Raw genomic sequence first — 21,400 nt, 5'->3', positions numbered from 1 at the left:
TCTAACTGGGGCACTTTGGCCTCTAGTCTTGGGACTTCCTCCTTTCTTACTTTTCCTGGGAACATTTTTCTGGGTCCAGGTTTTTAGATCTGTGGCCCAGCACTATCTTTCTTGCTGTTGGCACTGGCACCAGCAGCCTCTTCCCATCTCTCCCCTGCTGCACGCACTGCAGACCACACAAATGGGATTGCCAGAAGAGATACATGTCCAAAAATAAGATGTCAGTGGGAGGGGGCATTAGACATGTTCCTAGCCCCAGCCTGGCCCATCAGGAGCCTCTGAAGGCCCAAGGGTCTGCTCGTACATGGCTCCAAAATGGAAACAAGGCCTCTCCAATGGAAAAGAAACAACTTCAAGCCATATTTATGGGCTCCTGTGGGTGCACCACTTAGAACATCTTTTCCTAGTCCTCAGTGCCAAGTCTCTTGGTCATATGGTGGGTTTTAGTCTTATTGCCCAAATGATAGCGTGGGGGGCAATTGGTAGAAGTCACAGAGGCAGGTTTCTATCATTTCCACCAATGGGATGAGCTGCCCCAGGAGGTAGTGAGTTCCCCCTTCCTGGAGGTCTTCAGCAGAGACCAGGGATGGGGGACACCAGGAGCCTCTGGGTTCCTGCAGTTCTGTCATTCTGGGAGTCATCCCTTAGCGAACCTCTCCCTGCCACAACACCCTTCTCCCCATCAAGGGGAGACAATGTCCACCTAATAACAGGCAGAATAATTCACTGCAGATTCGCAGATCATCTTCTCCTCCTTAACAGCTTGTTTGCTTCTCTTGAGGCCTTTCTGTCCTCTGGCTTCCAGAGAGAGCTTGTCATTTCTGACATTTACCAGTTCTGCAGCCACAGGCCAGTCACTCAACCTGTCTGAGCCCCAGTGGGGACAACACTATCTGTCATGCCTGCCTTGAGGGGTTTGAAGGAGTCTCAAAGGAGTCCATCAAGCTCTTTGAAAATCATACAGAGCTTGGTCAAAATCCATGATGAGGGGGGTAGCTAGGTGGTACAGTGGATAGAACTCCAGGCCTGGAGATGGGGGTACCTGGGTTTAAATCTGGCCTCAGATACTTCTGGCTGTGTTACCCTGGGCAAGCCACTTCGCCCTATTTGCTTAGCCCTTGTGCTCTTCTGGCTTAGAATTGATTTTAAGGTAGAAGGTAAGGGCTTAAAAAAAAATCTAACAGAACTCAGTCAGAATCTAGTGATGATACCCTGATGCAGCCCTGTTCTTACCAGTGGGTCCTTCTGGCAAACTTACTGTTGTTCCCATTCTTTAGGAAAACTCACCATTGGAGTCCAGTTTTCCATCATTCAGGTTTTTGGAGACTTAGAGAGGAGACTCCTGGTTAGGTACAGGGACAGGTTGGTTGAGATGGGCTTTGAGTGCCCTTCTGCTGAGAAGTGGGGCCAGCCATGTTTTTTTTCTCCTTGGAATCCTCCATAAAAAGATTGGTGTGCTCTGCACAGAATAATAGGTGGTTACTGAGTGTTTGGGGAATGAATGGGCGCACAACATGCTCTAGTTGAATCTGCCCACCCCTTCAAATAATCCGTTTTCTCCCCTGTAAAATGGGAATATTTACACCTGGCCTATCTATCTCTCAGGATTATACTTCATAAATCCTAAGGTACTATACAGTATTGTTGTTATTGATATTTTCATGTGGTATCGGGATAATACAGCAGCATGCCCAGTTACTTGTTCTTTATAAGCTCCAGATTACCCACATCTCTATCTTCCTGAGACCAAGCACAATCTATCCAACAGATACCTTGGAGATCATCACAGTATTCCTCCTGAGAGGCCATCCAGTCCTGAACTAGTATTTGGGGTAGAAAGAAGGGGATGAGGTTGGGGAAAGATGAATCCCCAAGATTTGGTGACTAGGGAAAGAAAAGTGCTTCCAACATGGTGAACACAGAATAGGTATTGCATGATAGCATGTGTGTAAGCTTTATCAGATTACTTACTATCTTGGGAAGGGCAGAGGGAAGGAGAGAATTTGGATCACAAAATGGCAGAAGACAGATGTTAGAAATTGTTTCTACATGTAATTGGGGGAAATTATAATAAAATATTACTGGAGGAAAAAAACGAGAAAAGAAAAGGGCAGTGGAAGACAAGGAAAAACAAGCTGTCCAAAGCAAAGTGACTGGGAGAAGTTGGGGAACAAGAGAAGGGTCAGGCGCTGTCCGAAGTACTTAGCAAGTATTATCTTGTTTGATCCTCATAATAACCCTGTGAGGGAGGGTAGGTCTAAAACTCCCACTTTACAGATGAGGAGAATGAAGCATGGAGAGACTAAGTGATTTCCCCTATACATATCTGAGGCAGATTTGTACATAGGCCCAGCATTCTACCCACTGGGCCTCCCAGCTGCTTGCTGAGTTTGATTTGAGGCCTGTGAATTCTGATATCACAGGGAAAATAGCCCAGGGGGGAACCCTTTGTCTGACTGTGTAAACCTGGACACTGTCCACATGGTAAAAGAGTTGAAGCTATGGGGACGGGGTGCTCAGGGCAGGAAGAGAAAACAAATATTCATCTTGGGGAGAGAATTTGTAGAGAAAAGACAAGAGAGCCAAGAAGTGGGCATTTGGAAATGTCCACAGTTAAGGGGCAAGAAGAAATGGGAAAAGTTTTTTTTGTCAAGTAAATTTATTTTATTTTATTTTCAACATGTATTAGGTGCCAAGCAATTCACTAAGCAACGGAGAGTAGAGGAAAACAGAAAAAAGTATCTCTCTCTCTCTCTCTCTCTCTCTCTCTCTCTCTCTCTCTCTCTCTCTCTCTCTCTCTTGAGATTAAATAGGCTTTGTCCTTTTCTTTTCGTTTAATATTTTGTTTTTCCATTTACATGTAAAAACAATCTTTTATATACTTTTCCCAAAATTATAATACCTAAATTGTCTCCCTCTCTCCCTTCCCTCCCCTCTTCCTGAGTTGGTAAGCAATTTAATCTGGGTTATACATGTAAGATTTTGCAAAATATATTTCCATATTGGTTATGTAAGAGAATACTCTTTTAAAACCAAAATCCAAAAATAAAAACACACAAATCCAATGAAAAATTGTATGCTTTGATCTACATCTGACTCCTACAGTTCCTTCTCTGGTGGGGAAGAGCATTCTTTGTCCTAAGTCTCTTAGAATTGTCTCAGAATCTTGAATTGCTGAGAGTAGCTAACTCTTTCACAAATGATCATTGTACCATATTGATGTTACTGGATACAATGTTCTGGTTCTGCTTAGTTCCTCTGCATCAGTTCACATGGGGCTCTCCAGCTTTTTCTGAACTCGTCCTGCTCATTATTTCTTATAGCACAATAGGATTCCATTACAACTGTACATCACAACTTGTTTATCCATTTACCAAGTAATGGACAACATCCCTTAGTTCCAATTCTTTACCACTACAAAAAAGAGCTGCTAGAAATATTTTGGTACAGATCCCTTTTTTTGGATCTCTTTAGACTACAGACCTAGTTGTGGCATATTGCTGGATCAAAGGGTATACTTAGCTTTAGAGCCCTTTGGGCAGGAGGAGGGAGTCTTGAGGAAGACAAAAGAGCAGTAGGAGAATGAGGTTAGCTCAGCACCCTGGAGGCCAAGAGGTAGAAAATGGCCAGGACATATGTGTGTGGACTGCTAGTGTCACAAGGGGCCCAATGGGCATGCAGTGGGGAGAGGATCAGGTTGATGGTGACTGCTTTCAGAAGAGGCAAGTGCCCAGGACTAGAAGTTAAGGATCCTTCTATACTTGGCCCTGGTCAGGCCCCCTTGGGAGTTTGGATTTTCCTCCCCCCTAGTTCTGGCTGTCAAAATTTAGAAATGACAAAGATAAACTGGACATTGTCTAGGGGAGGGCTGCCAGGATGTTCAAGGGGGTTAGGTATGTGCCCTTTGGGCTGGCCTGGGCATGTTTGGCTGAAGAAGAGAAGCCTCAGGGAGCATGAAAGTTGTCTTTAGCCATGTGGAGGGTTGCCCAGGGAGGAGGGCAGCACCAGGAGAGATGTGGGGAGGAAGAGTGTGGCAAAGGGACTCCAATAAGGATTGATCTAGAGCAGAAGGGGCTGCCTCGGGAATATGGTGGGCTCCTCTCTCACTTCAGGCCCCTGTATGATGGGCACCTGTTCTCCAACATGGTTTCATCTAGGTGACTGCTGAGTCCCTATCCACCGTAATCCTGGGATTGTATGATAGAACCGAAGCCCCTGGTGGGGAGGGACATCCCAGTATCCCAGTAGCCAGCGTGGCACCTGGTAAGGAAAAGTCCCTGGATTACAAGGCATTTAAGAAGGAAATTTCCAGAGCTCAGGTGGTAGTGAGGAACCCCACCTCCCCCCATAGTACATCCCCTGCTTGGTGGGGTTCTTAGAAAAGAGAGGCCTTGAGATCCCATTTTCCTGCCAACTTCACTTCATTGCTATTTTTTTCCTTTGGCTGCTTTTGAGTTCCCTGGGTCCCTGACTTCTGGCTCCTCTGCTTCTGAAGAGAGTCAGTTTAGTTCTAAAGAAAATCCTTTTGTAAATGGAGCAGTCCTCCAGATGTATACATCGAGGCATTTTGGACTTGACACCTCCATTGGCCCTTTGTTCGTCTGGCTTTCTGGACCTGTTGACTCTGCCCCCTCCTTCTCTCCCAGCTGAAGCCTGGCTTTAGAGAAAAGCGGCCAAGCAAGGGGCCATCTGGTTGGGGGATAATGTTGGCTCCCTCCGCTGGATTGAGAACTGGCTTGTAATCTGTTTAAAGGCCTCAAGAATGGCATAGGAGGATGACTGGTTCCTGGAGGAAGGGTCAGCAAGGTGTCTGGCATGAGCCAGGGAAGGGATGGGCCAGGGGACTCACCTCATGCTCTGAGCCTCAGTTTCTCCAGTACACTCATCGTCTCTGGGGCGGCTGTAAGGGGAAGGCCCTCGGAGGCGTGGCCAGCCTTCACGTGGTCTGGCCAGGCCAGTGCTTGGTTGTTGCTGATGCCCTCCTGCCTCACTGGCCTTCCCCTCCCTGCTGGAGAGTTCTTTCTGCATGTCCTCAGGTGTCCAGGAGCTTCCAGAGTTACAGCTTGGAGTAATGGTATCAAGGGAGCACTATTGTGCATAGAGCACTGGGCCTGGAGTTCGAAACCTACCTCCGACATTTAACTGGCTGTGTGACCCTGGGCAAGTCAGTGAAGCTCTGTCTGCCTCGATTTCCTCATTTGTGAAATGAGAGGAATAGCCCATCCTTCCAGAGATCAAACAAGAATTAGTGGAAAGCACTCAAAGTGCTCTGTGCTGGGGAGCAATGGTCATCCCATTTGTTTCCTCTCCAGAAAGATGATCGTTGACAGTCTTGGAGCTGGAGGAGCTGAGACCCCCAGTCTGGAGATGGAAGTCCCTCCTGCTTGCTCCTTTCTACCCCTATGCATTCCCATTCTCGTGCTTCTTCTCTGTCTTCTCTATGTGCATCCTGGCCTTTTTTTGGCCTTTTGCATTGGACAGTACCAAGCCCTTGGGGCTTCCTGAGACTGGCTGAGGGATGTCTGCGTCTGCGTCTTCTCTCTTCATCCCCAGGGTCAGCTGGGGTCTGTGCAGCTGGACAGCCGCTGCCGCTGCCTCTTTCCTGACAGGGAGCTCTTTCAGGCCCATCTACCCACTGCTTCTCCTCCTTCTGGGTGCCCTGAGCTGCTTTACCAGTTGTCATTCTGCTAGGAGAGGCCCCTTCAGGGCCTGAGGATGGCTCAGTGTGCTTGACTTCTCCACTCCAGTGTCAGCTCTAGCAGAGTGGAATTGGTTCATTCTTTGTATTTGCATCTCTAGTGCTTTGCTGGCAAAAGACCTGGGTCTGCCCAGATGGTAGGTGCTTAATCCATAACTGTTGATTGGTTGACATCTTCAATTCAAGCATTTGTTAGGTGCCTACTATTTTCGGGGCTCTGAGGGTTGCTAAGTTAGACATGAGGCAGACTCCCTCTCTGGGTGCTTTCAGCCTGCTGGGAATCCAGTCTTCAAGACAGCCATGCCGGAGAACTTGTTCTTCTCCCCATCTCTCACCTCCATGCCTTTGTACTGAGTGTCTCCTGGAACTCTCTCCATCTTCACCTCTGCCTCATGGGATCCTGAGTGTCTTTCAAAACTCTCACATTCCCCAGGAGGCCTTTCCTGGTTCCCCTTTCCTCGCTCCAGCCGCCAGCTTCTCTTCTCGAGCTACTACCTTCCACCTGCTCTCAATGCAGCTGTTAAGTCCCTATTTGGAGTTCTGTGCTGGTCTGCTTTAGGACTCTGAGAGCAGGGATCTGTCTCTCCAGTGAATAAAGTGCTTGGCACACTGTAAGCACTTAATAAATGCTTTTAAAATTTTGACTGTAATCTACAGGGAGATTGAGATAAGTGTGTGAACGAGAAGAAAGTTGAGGAGAAAGAGAGACTTTTTACAGGAGGTGGGAGAAGAGGACTTAGGGATAGCTTCATGGGAGAAATGGCAGCCGAAATGGACCTTGAAGGAAGGGAGAGGACTTCAGTAGATGGACATTCAAGGAAAGCATCCATTGTATGGACATGGACAGCATTAGAGGCAGCTATGGCTCAGGATTAAGAACACTGGGCCTGGAGTCAGAAAGACCTGAGTTCAAATTTGACCTCAGATACTTCCTAGCTGTGTGACCCTGGGCAAGTCACTTAACCTCTGATTGCCTGTCAAAAAAATCCACTGGAGAAAGGAATGGCAAACCACTCCAGCATCCTTGCCTAGAAAACCCTACGTATATCCATGGTCCATGGTGTCACAAAGAATCAGACCCTACTGAGCAATGACAATAGTATAGACAGCATTAGCCAGGGGTTCTTCACTTTTTTTGTGACCTGAACCCCTTTGGGATCCTCCTGAAGCCCTAGAGCCCCTTTCCAGAATACTGCTCTTAAATGCATAAAATACAGAGGATTATAAAGAAAACCAATTGAATTGAGATGAAATCAAAATCCTTTTAGAGGCTTCCAGGCTCCAGATTGAGAAGATGGTTCTTGAACTGAGCTATAAAGGAAATGAGAGATTCCCCAAGATGGAAGTGAGTAGGGAGGTGGGAAATACGTGGAGATAGTCACTGAAGGCTGTGTAGGTAACTTAGAACCCAACTGTGGAGGGCCTTGAATGCTTGGAGCAGTTGTGTCTGCTTTATTCGATGGACTTCAGGGAGCCATTGTGGGTTTGTTAGGAGAGAAGTGATATTTCTGTTCTTCAATGGGCATCTTGCCATAAGGTATGTAGCCCTGGCCAAAAGATGGGGCCCTGTGACCCAGGCGCCATATGCAGTGTGTGCTGCCTTGTCTCCATAGGCCCAGGGATCTGAAGGACTCAGCCCAGCCTGGCCTGTCAGAGCAGGGAGCCCAGAACAGGAAGAGCTGCAAACTCCTCTGGGCTCCACTCAAGGCACGCTCCCTTTTCAAGTCCAAGGACAGAGAAAATGAGCTTTCCTTCCTGGTCTCTATGACTGCCAAATTGGGCAGAAAGATCTGGCAGCTTTATCATGGTTTTTTTAGTGTTTTAGCACTCACAAATCACGTGTTTATCAAGTCCTACTATGTGCGAGGCACTGTCCTAAATGCCAAGGTCCTTGCTCTAATCTCATGGGGGACACCATGTACAAAGGAATCAGTATGAATGAGATAAATACAGGATAAATTGGAAGTGATCTGCAGAGGGAAGGGCCTAAGTTAAGGAGAGCCCCGCAAGGCTTCTTGCAAAAAGTGAGACCTAAAGGAAGCCAAGAAAGCCAGAAGATGGAAGTGAGGAGGGAGAACATTCCAGGCATAGTGGCCAGCTAGCACAAAGGCCTGGAGACTGGAAATGCAGGATCTTGTGAGGAACAGCTAGGAAAGCAAGGTCACTAGATCCAAGAGTAGGTCAGGGGGAGTAAGCGTAAGAAGGCTGAAAGTCAGAGGGGGCTCCATCATGAAGGGCTTTTAAGACCAAGCAGAGGATTTTAGCATTGATCCTGGACCAATAGGGAGCCGCTGGAGTTGATTGAGCCATGCATTAGGACTTTTCTCATAATTACTTTGGGAGATACTACAAGGATTACTATTCCCATTTTACAAAGGAGGAAACTGAGGAGACTGGAAATGCCTTGCCTAGAGTCACACAGCCAGGGAGTATTAGGGCTGAGTTTCCAAGCCAGTCTCTTCCCCCTACCCTCAGCTCTTTGCAGTATCCCTGTGATCTCTCAGCACAGTCAGCTCTCATATCTGCCTGGTAGATTATCTCCAAAGATTATCCACCATCATTTCCCCCTTTGAGTTCTCATCCACCGAATAAGGTAAAGGATGTGATAAAGTCTCCCAGGTTGCTCTTCTCTGTTATTATTGCTCCTAGTACTTTAAGCCCCCAAATCTGCTCATTGCTTCCTCCAGGGGAGGAAAGCTTGGGCCCGCCAGTTGTGTTTTCCTGGTGGTCTGAGGGCTGATTGGACCCATGACCCAGCCTGTAATGATGAGGAGTGAGGAGGGCTGGGAGGCTCTGCCTGCCTCGGTTCTTCCTAGTGGAATTTTATGTTTTGTTTGAAGATCTTCGCAGACCTTGGAACCCATCCATGGTTCCATGCAGAAGCAAAACTCACTGTTTGAGAGAGCAGTGTAGTGTCCTGGTGCTGTTTGAAGCCTATTCAGTCTGGCTTTCAAAGTGAAGGTAGACAGTCAACCTCTGTGGACTCCTGCAGCTGAGAGGGACCTTGAGGTCATCTCTTCCAGCCCTTTCATTTAACAGAGGAAGAAACTGAGGTCCAGGAAAGGGGTGTCTGGGGACCCCAGGTCTGGCTCTGCCTGGTTATTGCCTTGCACTCAGCCTGGTGACCCAGCTCAGAGAGGCCTAGACCCCCAAGCCCAGGAGAGGCAACTTTGACACCTCTGGTTCAACTGGTTTGGGCCTGTGTAGGTCAGACCTTACCCCGTAGAGCCTCCTTGACAGTTGGTAGAGGAGTTTTCCTGATGCGGGGCCAGCTACCTTTCACCCCCAAGGAAGGTTTTCCAACTTCCATTCATTGTTCCTAGCTCTGCCTTCTCCAGAGTCCCTCTTCTGCCCCAAATGCCTTTGTGTACTTGAAGAAGCTCTTGTGCTCTGCTGGGCTAGGGGAAAAGCCCCCAAGTCTCTTCTTCTCCAGACCATCCCTTCCCCTTCAGTACACGTAGGGGACCATGGAGGTAGAGTGGGAAATAGCCTGACTTGAGAATTGGGACCCAGGTTCAAATCTTGTCTCCAACTTGTATGCTTTGTGGGATGTTGGATCAGTCCATTGACTTATCTGAGCCTCCGTTTCCTCATTTATCAGATGGGGGAGTTGGGTTGGACCAGACGAGAGGGCTTCTGTGATCCCTGGCCAGTCTCAAGGTCCATCAGCTTCCTGTTGTGCTCCTGCTGACAATCCACCTTTTTCATATCCTTCCTGTCGTGCAGCATGTGTAACTTAACCCAGAGGAGAGCCAGCAGTAAAGCCTGCCTCCTCTCGCTCTCTACTCACTCTGTGCTGCCTCACACAGTGGGTGCATGCTTGTTGTATCTGCAATCCACTAAAGCTCCTCCAGCTTTCTGTTTTTTAAGTGTGATACTTATTTTTCCGTTAATGAACAACATTTTTTTTCCTTTCTCCCCTGAAAACAAAACAAACGAGGAAAATAAAAACCTTTGTAACCAAGATGCCTAGTCAAGCATGACAAATTCCTACACTGGACATATTAAGGAGTGGGGCAGCGAGGTGACTCAGAGAATTGAGAGCCAGGCCTGGAGATGGTAGGTCCTGAGTTCAAATCTGTCCTCAGACAATGCCTCACTATGTGACCCTGGGCAAGTCATTTAACCCCCATTTGCGTAGCCCTTACTGCTTTTCTGCCTTGGAACCAATACACAGTATTGATTCTAAAGTAAGGATTTTAAACAAAAAATGAGTCTTCTTCATACTTAGTCCATCCCCTCCTTGGGAGGAGATGGGGAATGTTCTTCATCACTAGTCCGTTGGAGTCAGGGCTGCTCATTGCATTAATCGTAGTTCTTAAGTCCTTCAAAGTTGTTTATTATGACATTGTCATTATAGCATAAATTGTTCTAGACTCACCTTCTTCCGCATCTGCTCCTACAAATCTTCCCAGGTTTCTCTGAAATTCATGTGTCACATTAGGATTCCATTTCATTCGTTACCATGATTCGTTCAGCCATTACCCATTTAATGGGCGCCTCCTTTTCTGGTCACACATATGGAGGACATGTATAGATGTATAGAGGCAGTTCCCAGGGCTGGAAGGGTCCCCATTTACTTTTTGGGACCCCAAAGATACGGTTCTTCTCAGATCACGGAGTTCTCACTTCCCAGAAAGGCACTACTCCCGGGAGAGTTCAGATTGTTCCTCGTGTTTAGGACAAGAACATTTTGGTGTTGACACCTGAGTTATAGAAGGTCTGTGTGGATACCTCTCTTGATGTTAGACCTGAAATGGCATCATTGGGGATGACTTCAAAGATTTGGATTTTCTTGCCCCATCCAAGCACTAGTCCTTAGGAGATCCGCTCAGGTCTAGATGGGAAGTAGCAGTCTCTCACATTTTTTTTAGGTTTTTACAAAGGAATATTTACACATTTGTTTCAAAGCTAGTGCAAGAACCCTCCTATAAATGTTCTTCCCAGCACCTGTACTGCTTCAGCCTCTGGAGATGCCAGGAAGATTAGCTACACAGTTGAGCTTGGCTCCTAGAGCATCAGTGTTACCAAGTTCTGGGCTTGCTTCCCAGCACCCTGCCTTCTCAGGGAGTCCCTGCTTGCTTAGCCGCAACATTTGGCCTAGAATCCTGGCTCCAAAGGCTTCATGACTTGAACTCCTGCATCCAGTGACTGCATTACTTGTGCCTGGAGTTGAAAAGGACAAATGGAGCAGATTAAAAGCCCCCAGCCTGATTCTCAGGGCCCCAGAGCCTCAGAGAGAGGAAGAAGGGAGTCCTTCCCCCTACCCAGCTCAGTGTTGGGGGCCCATTGCTGTGGGGGAATGAGACCTTTGGTGGTAGTCGATTATCAATTCTTGGGTGTAAAAACATGTTCGTGGAATTGTCCAAGAAATGTTTGAAGCTCATTGAACCTTTCTCTCCTTTGCTGTTGTCTGACTCCCCAGAGTGGTGATTACTCTTTGTAAAATGGGTCTGGGGTCATTCGTGCTATCTAAAATCATTCACTTAATCTTGACCTAGTCACCTTGAAGCTTTCTGGACTCACAGTTTCTTTATCTACAAAAAGGGGCAGAGATGATGTCCAAGTAGCTTCTTCCACTCTGACCTGATGTTGGGTTTGGCAGAGGCAAACAGAAACAACCCTCTTTTCCTGAGTGTCTTTCCTTTTCTTCTAGGTCACACCGTGAACAAGATGCGCAAACATTCAGATGGAGAGGTGGCCAGTCTTGCCAATGAAGTTTACACTGAATGGAGAACATTCATTGAAAAGCATTCAGACAAGCCCTCCATTGTAGTCCGCAGTGACCCCCAAACGGAGGCCCTTAGGAAGAATGCCCAGAAATTATTATCTGAAGCCATGGAGTTGGAGGTAATGTTCTTGCCCCAAAGGCTTGGCCAGGCCATCCCATGGCAGCTGTTTGTCTGCTTCAGTCAGAGCTGGCCTCAGGAGCATTCCTGGGCCTGGCACTTGGCTTCATGGATGTTTGTTAAGACTTTGGGGTTTACAAGCAGTTTCATAAATTTGTCTCCAGGACCCTGAAGCAAGTATTTCAAGAAAAGCTTGTTACCAAATACAGGGTCATTCACTGTTTCCTAAATTGAATTCGGCAGATCCCCAGGGGTTCTGGGAGGATATTCCAATGATAATAATATTTTGGGCTCCATATATTAAATATGAAGTGCATTATCATTATGTGCAGCGATTATTGGTATAAGAATAGACTTAATTAGTAGCCTATACATTTTCCCTTGGTCCTGCGGTATAAGACTTCCCCACCTTGACCAACATTTATGGGTACCATCAGTAAGATTTCATGCCCACAAGTGTTCCATGGCCCAGTTAATTCTGGAAATATTAAATTAGATAGCTGTCTAATGGGAGTGAGGGACAGCTAGGTGGCTCAGTGGATAGAGAGCCAGGCCTGGAGACAGGAGGACCTGGGTTCAGATCTGGCCCTAGACACTTTTTTTCATGTTTAAAATTTTTTATTAGAAAAGAAAAAAGAACATTTAATTAGCCAGTTCAAATTCCTCCCATATTGAAGTAACCAAACCCCTACAAGATATATTACCCACCTCTTTCCCCAAAATTTACATAAAAGACAAAAGTTCTAAACAACTTCCCAAGTGCTTGCAAGGACTTAATCCTCAAACCTATCAGGTTGGTCATTTTCTTAAAGATTATGGTCCCATGTCAGTTTTTCTACTGGCAAACTGCATTTCTCTCCTTCAAACTATTACACTACTGTCATTGAGTAATGAGATTTGAAGGCTGTGTGACTCCCATTGCCTAACCTTACTGCTCTTCTGCCTTGGAACCAATACTCATTATTGATTCTAAGACAGGAGGTAAAGGTTTAAAAAAAACAGAATGGGGAACCGTGTCCAAGTGTGGGCCACTTGGGCCCAATTGGCACCCGCAGCCATACCTAGCTTTGTAAAGTGGCTGTAGTATGGTGCAAGTGTGAAGATGATGGTCTGGGGAATGTGTGGTGGGAGGAAGCCTGTTTGTTCATTATTTTGCTTCTGTCTAATCAGGAAGCCTGAATTCCCCGAGGGTCCTAGAAGAATGTTTGAATGCTTCTGACTCATTCCTCCTCTGTCAGAGGAAAGCTCTGGATCTGGAGTCAGGGGACTGGGCCTGTGGCTCAGTTTTGCTGCTGACCGGCAACAGTGGCCTAATAGAGCTCCCGACCCTGGGAGAGAGCTGGCAGCTCTGCTCCATGTCACTTAATCTCTGACCTTGAACAAGTCCTCCTCTGCCTTTCCATCTAAACAGGAGGGTTTGGATTCGACCCTCTCCATGGCCCCTTCCAGCCTGAAAGTTCCATGGTTCTCTTGAGTACTCATTATGGACTAAGTGCACCTCAAGGTATCTTTCCTAATAGGGACACGTGTAGGAGGAAGAGAAAATAACACAGTAGTTTGGTGTCTGTCTAATTTTCCGGAATATCGATTAGCTGACAAGACTTGTTTGGTATTTTAAACAAAGTGTATTTTTGCAATAAATCAAAATTGATTAGAGAAACGTACAGTAGGGGTGAATAATATATAGTTAATGTAGTGGTAAATATCAGCTCCCTGTGGTATCTTTTTAAGTAAATGATTATAACGAAGCCTTGCTGTAAGGATTAATGAGCAGTTTGCCTGCTATATTAAACTCCATAATAATTATCCTTTTAGTTTATCCATTAATTATCCTTTAAATGGCACGTCAAGTGCTCAGTACTCAAGTGTTACAAAGCAAAGTTAAAAAAGTGATACTTTCGCTAGCGCTTTCCAATTTAATCCGGAAAAAAAAAAAGATTCTATTCAGCAGAACCGAATGGGTTAGTTTCCAAAGCACAAATTTTAAAAAATTAAAAGTCTGACTCTTAGGTCGATCCTCATTGAGAAGAAAACAGACTCAATCTGTTTCCCTGGCCTAAAGAGCTCTCGATGGCACGTTCATTGGTTTCATATGTCATGGAATACAGAGACAAACACTTTGGTGTACTGCTGAGCAGCTCAAACTGCCTTCAACGTTTCTGTATTGGCATGGACTGGTGATCCTTCTAGTCCTGCATCGGCCTTCTGACAGTAACCAGGGTTGAATCCATTGGAATCAGACGGTGGATCTCCATAAAGATAATTCATCAGGCAGGAGAGCACACCCCCTGGGATCACGTATCAGCCCCGGGACTGAAAAGCCTTCCTTTTGTTTCTGGCCAATATTCTCCCAATATTCTCTCCAGGTCCTGAGAAGGAGTTCTTCTCTCTTGCGTCTCCCCAGCATCCTGTTGCTGCAACTGCCACAAGTTAATATACATGCAACTAAAAAGTACATCCCTTATTAATATAAATGTGTTCCTTTTCCGTTCAATGACTGCCTCCTTGTTCTTGGAATTGTAGATGAGATGAATAGAAAACCCATCTTCATGGCTATGACTTTTTCTTCCTTTATTTTCTCTTCTTTATTCTCTCGTACCTATTAGATCTTTCCTCATATGAAAGTCTCCTGCCGGGTCATTCTCTTAGCTCCCCTTCCTCATTATCCACTCGCCTTCCCACCTCTCTGCCTGTGATCATTAAAAAAAATGAATGTCGTTCTAAAAGCGAGCCTGTATTGTCAGTGTTAAGAAAGAGTGTGCTGGTTAGGGAATGGTGCTAATGAGATCAGGGTCAGGGGGACAGTCCCCTCATGGGCCTGCTAACTCGGCTTTGTTCCATAGCCACACAGGACCCCCCTAACTTGGACCAGCCTTCTCATCAACGTGCTCCATTGGTCATGAGCTATGGGAAATCCACTTAGGGACAAGCTTGGAAGCAGAGAGTGTTAGAGCTTGAAGGCAGGCTGGGCTCATAGGAAGGAAGATACCTTAGAAGGGAGGATGTCACGAGAGACAGGGGCCGACTGAAGACATCATCTGCTCTAATCTGCACATTTTACCTCCTTTGCCCCTTCCCAGCCACCTTGTATTTATGTGTGGCTTCTTTGAGGGCAGAAACAGTTGGGGTTTGTGGTCCGGACTAGTTGCTTAATGACTGGTTATTGAATTGAATGAAGGCCTAGGCTTTGAGCAGTGGCTTTCCTGAGGTCTCGCCCCTAGCCAAGGCAAGGCTTGAATCTGGGTTTCCTGCTTCTCAGGGCATGGGGCTTTCCCTCCTTGTGGGGGCTTGTTTGCTTCTGCTCATTATAAGCACGATAAGATGTGAGACTCAGCCCTGGAATATGCCTTCTTGGTGTAGAAAGATTTACTCAGATGGATCTGTGTTCTCATCCGTAGGGTATTTCCTCCAGCAATGCCGTTGGAAGCTCTGCCATCTTGGGCCCTTGGGTGACTCTTGTCCTTGTCTGTCTATCAGTGTGCCACAGGGTGTCCTCCCAGAATGCTAGGGCTTCCCTTGGCTCTCCAGACCCGATGGTGGTTTTTCTCAGCCAATTCCCTGTTTGTCATGTAGTGTGACCCCCTCACACCATCAGGTGGCCTTGTGCTTCTGGATCAGTTCTTGGAAGGCTGTAATGTTCCTTTTGACTTGTGCCCATACAGCATATCCTTCATATTGGAATTAAATAAGATTGCTTTAAGAGATAGCTGGGTGGCTCAATGGTTAGAGAGTCAGGCCTAGAGACAGGCGGTCCTGAGTTCAAATTTGGCCTCAAACACATTTTCTAGCAGTGTGACTCCAGGCAAGTTACTTAACCTCCATTGCTTAGTCCTTACTGTTCTGCCTTGGGACTGATACTTACTATTGATTCTAAGACGTTAAATGTTTTTTAAAAAAATCATCTCGTTTCAAAGGACTGCTAGGAGCATGAAATATAGTAGTGTAATGGACAGAGTAGGAGAGTCTCTTAGCCCTCCTGGTATCTACAGAATACCTTGGGAGCATTCTTCAGAGGCACACCTCCCCACAGGCTTGTGGTGGTCTCCACCTTGCATTATTATCCATCTGCCCATTGTTTGAGAGTGAAAACCTGAGAGAAGCATGACCAAGTGACCAGATTCCCACACAGGGCCCATCCATGCCAGGGGAAGGGCCCAGGTTCAAGTCCTTTATTCTGTTTCTTATTATCTGTGTGATCTTGGGCAAGTCACTTGATTTCCTTGGCTCTCAGTTCTTCTGTGACATGAGCAGGTTAATACTAAATGGTCCCTGAGTTCCCAGTTTTAAGATCAATGACCCTATGATCATGAAGAGAAAATTCCAGTTTCCCAAAGGAAATCTAGCTCGTTTTCTTCTGCTTCTTATTTAGTTCTGGGCCTGGTTCAGGACCCAGTCATATCTAACCAAGAGAGCTGTAATGGACTGTGGCTTGGCCAATTGCAGCTACTTACTATAATATGGACCATAAGTGTTCCTTGTCCCCTAGGCTTAGCTTCGAATGATAGTTAGGCTAAACTCTTTTGAGGGGTGTTCAGTCTCCTCCAAGATGTGGGATTGATGAGCCTTGATGCAGTCAGCACTGTGTGGACTTCGTTTTCATGTTTTAAACAAGTATTGGTATGTTGGTTATCCCAGAGCTATTTGTTAAATAAATAGTCTCTTAGACGCATGGTTTTAAAGCTAGAAGAGACTTTAGATGTGTACACATACACAATAATATATATATCATTATCTTTGTAGTTCAAATTCTCAAACTTGATGTATTCTGTAAAAGACAGATTCCACCAAGTCTAACTTGTGGCATGGAGGGGCCCTGAGTTCTAAAATCCCTGGCAGATTCTACGATGCTGGGAAGGCTTCAGAGATAGGTTTGCTTTCTAAGGACTAGCCTAGCCAAATACAGGGAGTCCTATCAGTACCAAAAGGCTGACCATGTGGTGATTCATTTTTTGGCCATGATCGCCATGAGACAGGAATGCAATAAATGATTCCCAGGCCTGTGGAGCCTGATGGAATCAGAGAAGCCAAAGATATTTAGACCATCTCCAATCCTTCTCTTGGACTTAGCTGATCCTTGTCCAAAGACCTAGAAGGTGGCTATTCATAAGCAAGAATGAATTATGTCAGTCTTAACGTACTAAATATAAAGCCAAAATAAATATAAATTAAAAAAATAACGGTATAGGTGAATGGAAGGATGGTTCATAGGTCATCCTTGTGAGAAAGGTGTTGGAGAAGTGGCTCTTATCCTTTATGCAAAGGCAATAAGAAACATTTCAGTTGACATTTGAGTGGCTCACATTGCCATGCTTGTGGTAAACACTTATAGAAAGGTCACTATGAAAATAAAATGGAACTTATGAGCCCACATCAGTTGCACAGGATGAAGAGGTAAAGGAATTCTAGACTATCTCAATAAGAGTCACCAAATTAAATCAGCATGAAGTGATATTAGTGTAGAGGCAAAGATGACACAAAATATATAAGGAAGCATTGATTAAAAAGGAGGAATGAGAGGCCAAAGACTTGTAGGCCCAAGAAGCTCCTCACTTTCATATCATGAATACTTTCTTAAGAAAAGAATCAGGGGGCAGCCAGACCTAGAGGCAGAAGGGTCAAATCTGGTTTCAGACACTTCCCAGCTGTGTGACCCTGGGCAAATCACTTAACTACCATTGCCTAATCCTTTCCACTTTTCTGCTTTGGAACCAATACACTGTATTGATTCTAAGATGAAAGGTAAGGGTTAAAAAAAGTTGCTTTTTTTGTTTGTTTTGTTTTAAGAAAAGAATCAAGGCACTGTACATGGCAACTTGAAAATAATATTACAAAAAAAATGACAAAAAAAGAAACATGGTTGGTGTGGAAATCTCGAATCAGTTATCTGTATATACTGGCTTGTCAGAAGAAGAATTAGAATTAGCAACTAGAAAAAAAGAATGAGAAAAAGCATGGCATTCTGTTGAAGCAACTCAATTCCAAACTATTTAATGAGACCATTGACAATGAAAATTGGGTAATGGACAGCAGAAATGACATTGACACCAGTGATTTCACAGAAAAGTTTAACTGATAAAAATCAATTGCCATAACAAGGAAGCCAAAAGGTCTTAAAAAATTCTTAATCAGCACACTTTTGGCTCAGTCAGCAGAAGAGAAGCGATGGCCACCAAAGGCAACACTGGTTTCAAATATATATATAAACTTCTTTACAATTTTTGGATGAATGATCACACATGACTATGAGCAGCATTGCTTCATAAATGAGAGAGAATCTGGGAAGGATAAAACCAACTGAAAGAAAGCAGTCATCCCCAGGATAAAAGTGGAAGAAAACCCACAACAGAAAAAAGGTAGAAAAGATCTGCCAAGATTTCTGTAACAAACTGTTTTTGCCATCAAGGGTAGACAGATGAAGCATTTATTACGTGTTTATTGAATGCCAGGTACTGCACTAAGTGCAGGAAGTTCAAATACAAGCAAAAGGAAGTCTTTACCCTCATAGAGTTTACATTCTAACTGATGTATAAAGCATGCATATAAGGCTTATTCTAAGTCAGATCTGAGAATACAGAAATGAGCAAGAAAACCAGGCCCTGCTCTCCAGAAGCTTACACTCTGATAGGGCCAGAGAGCCATAAATAGGTATTGGGGAGGGGGAAGGGGAGAAATACCTGTATAGGAGCAAAGCTGCTGGCGTGGAGGTAGAAGAGTCCAGAAAGTGAAGAGGAACTAGGAGTGAAGTGAGCTTGGTCTGGGCACCTCATGATGGCAGTCCAGGGCAGAGATTCACCATTCAGAGGAGAAAGCTACTATGTTGAACAACTAAATTCAGGCATCCAGACCTACTAGCTGTGTGACATGGGGCGAGTTTCTCTCAGATCCCCAGTTTCTTCACCTGAAAAATAACAGCAATGACACTTGGCAGTATCTCCCCCTCAGGCTTCTTGTGAGGAGCTCACTTTGCAAATTGGAGAACACGACAGAAATTCAAATTATTGTCATGGCTAATAGTGGGCAGCCCTCACTGGAGGTCCTCCAGCAAGGCTGCCTGACCATTTGGGGTGTTGTAGAGGGGTCTCTCAGGCAGGTTCTGAGACCCCCTTCCAACTCTGAGATTTTGTGGGTACTCTGCATCCCCACCCCTGGCTTCCCAGATCACCACCGATGTATTTCAACCCTCCCTCCCCCCATTCCGGGTCCTGTGGCCTGATGGCCCTGTTGTCCTGATTAGAATACACAGTATTGTCCTCATTTCTTGTTCTCCTTTGTAGTTCCCTGAGCTCCAGAGTAGCAGGCCTCAGGACCAGTTACTTAGTTCAGGCAAGTTTCCTGTTATAATGGCAAATATTACCACCCAGCTGGGGTTGTGAATGAGGTCCCTGTCACATAGCACATGGCCTTGTTCCTTAATTGCCAGGGTGGAATTAATTTGCTCTTCCTGTTTCTCTTGTGACAGGAAGTAGATTTCCTTGAATTTAAGTTGATTAATGAAGGCCTCTGGGCCCCTAAGCTCCAGTCTCTGCCGCTTTTAATCCTTATGAAACGGAAGGTCCTCATTTGATAATTTTGCTGTGTTTTTTTTAGATGGATCACCCACTGGTTGAAAATATTGAGCGTGAAGCTTTTCATCTCTGCTCCCGTCTCATTAATGGACCGTATCGGCGGACAGTGAGAGCCCTGGTCTTTACATTAAAGCACCAAGCTGAAATTCGAGCTCAGGTCAAGAGTGGCTTGCTACCAGTCAACACGCTGGTACAGACTTACAAAAAGTGACCTTCGTAGTCGTCCACACCCCAGGGAGTGGCTGCAGGCCCACCAAGCACTGGCCGCTTTCCTCTTTTCAAAGGCCTCTTTGAATTTGGGTGGGGGGGAGACCCAGTCGCCATCAACCTTCTCCCAGTGCCATTCCATTCAGAAGGAGGGCACAAAGAACCACAGGGGATGGGCCCAGGCATCATTATCTGTAACAAGTGGCACTGTCTAAAGACATCAATGGCGCACCAGGGTCCTCGGAGCGCCATATTTGTGATCACAAAACTAGGCCAGGAGGGTGATGGGGCTTATTGTGGGCTGGCCAAGGAGGCCTCTCAACTCCTTTCTCCTGTCGGGCCAATAGTGCTTCTCCCTCATTCCCCCACCCTGCAGGTAACTGAAACTCAATTACTACCAGTGCTTGGTGACGTCCCCCAGAGTTTAGATAGCCCTGGTGCCTCTCAGAACTCACCCATCTGTCTTCCCTTTACTGTCCCCCAGGGGTCAGCCTGTGGGAGTCCACCCACTCCCCCTCTCCCGATTGCCCTTATCGGAATGTCTCAGCTCTCCCTCGAAGACCTTCAGCGTTGGTCTCTGAAGCCCCCATGCTGGGGCTTCTAATGAGGATGTGGCCTTAAGCGGCCAAACCTCACGCTTTATTTGAATGCCTGGCTCTTAGAGACGCATAGAAAATGCAGGAGGACGTTTCTCTCTAAACAGGTTGGTTGGGAAAATCCATTTTAGCAAATGACGACTGGACTGCAGGATGCCTTGAGTGATCATGTAGATGCAATTTGCCTTTTTAACAGTATAATAATAAACCAGGTGGTTTAAAAATGTCGAAACGTTGACTTTCTCTGAAAAGCATTTTGGATTGAAAACGTTCTGCTGTTTCACCTTCATATTTGTTCTTCGTTCCTCGAGTGAAGAGCTTTCCCTAGCCCTGGGGCTTGCAGAGAGAATGTCCAGGCATCACCCAGAGGCGTGCTGGCCTGTCATTCTTTTTTTTTTTAGTTTTTATAACCCCTTTTCTTTTGTCCTAGTATCAGTTCTAAGACAGAATTAGGATAGAAAAGCAACAAGGGCTAAGCAGTCAAGGTGAAGTAGACTTGCCCAGGGTCCCATAACTAAGAAGTGTCTGAGGCCAGATTTGAACCCAGGTCCTCTTGTCCCCAGGCCTGGTGATACCCCACTGTGATACCTAGCTGCCCCTTGCCATACATTCTTGAATACTATCAAACTAGGACTCCTGGGATCAGAGGACACGACTTTCAAAAAATAGGTGACATATGTATGTCGCCTTGAGGCTGGGGATACGGTATGGATTTGGGGAATTCCCACGGTGCTGCTTGTGACCATCCTACAGCTCTTCTGGAAATGGGCTGGGCTCTCTTGAGTTGCCTTGTCTACAGTAGGTGCTTAATAAATGCTTTCCTAATTACGTTTGTGTGATGAGTGTGTGCCCCTCTCTTTGAGAGTAGAACCAGTGCATTTGGTGTGGAGTCCCAGGATTCCTGGGGAGCCTCTCCATTCATCCCCCTCCTTTCAGATAGGAGGGGGGTGTCCAGAAATACCCCCCCCCCTTTTATTCAAACACCTTGCCTTTCATCTTACAATCAATATTGTGTATTGGTTCTAAGACAGAAGAGTGGTCAGGGCTAGGTAACTGGGGTCAAGTGACTTACCCAGGGTCACACAGCTAGGATGTGTCTAAAGCCAAATTTGAACCCAGGGCTTCTCATCTCTAGGTCTAGCTTTCAATCCTCCAAGCCACTTAGCTGCTTCCCCTTCTCCTTTAAAAAAAAAATAACCCCTTGGCCAAAAACTGGAAAACGAGGGGATGCCCATCAATTGGGGAATGGCTGAGCAAGTTGTGATATATGTTGGTGATGGAATACTATTGTGCTCAAAGGAATAATAAAGTGGAGGAATTCCATGGAGACTGGAACAACCTCCAGGAAGTGATGCAGAGCGAGAGGAGCAGAACCAGGAGAACATTGTACACAGAGACTAATACACTGTGGTATAATCGAACGTAATGCACTTCTCCATTAGTGGCGGTGTAATGTCCCTGAACAATCTGCAGGGATCTAGGAGA

At 45.8% G+C, this 21,400-nt stretch overlaps 1 protein-coding gene across 4 annotated transcripts in view; it reads left to right on the top strand.

Moving 5' to 3' along the window:
- TCEANC2 (transcription elongation factor A N-terminal and central domain containing 2) overlaps positions 1–20,743 on the top strand; it is a 43,544-nt gene extending 22,801 nt beyond the window's left edge. For 3 of the 4 annotated variants that reach the window (XM_007505884.3, XM_001364268.4, XM_056815094.1), the window contains exons 4-5: positions 11,355–11,548; positions 19,135–20,743. In XM_007505884.3, the coding sequence (XP_007505946.1) occupies positions 11,355–11,548; positions 19,135–19,323 (383 nt within the window). In that variant the 3' untranslated portion in view covers positions 19,324–20,743. The other variant, XM_056815095.1, reaches the window with a different exon arrangement.
- The last annotated feature ends 657 nt before the right edge of the window (positions 20,744–21,400 follow it).

This window comes from Monodelphis domestica, chromosome 2, assembly GCF_027887165.1.
Source record: "Monodelphis domestica isolate mMonDom1 chromosome 2, mMonDom1.pri, whole genome shotgun sequence".
Taxonomy (NCBI): domain Eukaryota; kingdom Metazoa; phylum Chordata; class Mammalia; order Didelphimorphia; family Didelphidae; genus Monodelphis; species Monodelphis domestica.
The sequence above is the reverse complement of the archived record's forward strand: the minus strand, read 5'-3'. Positions and strand labels throughout refer to the sequence as shown.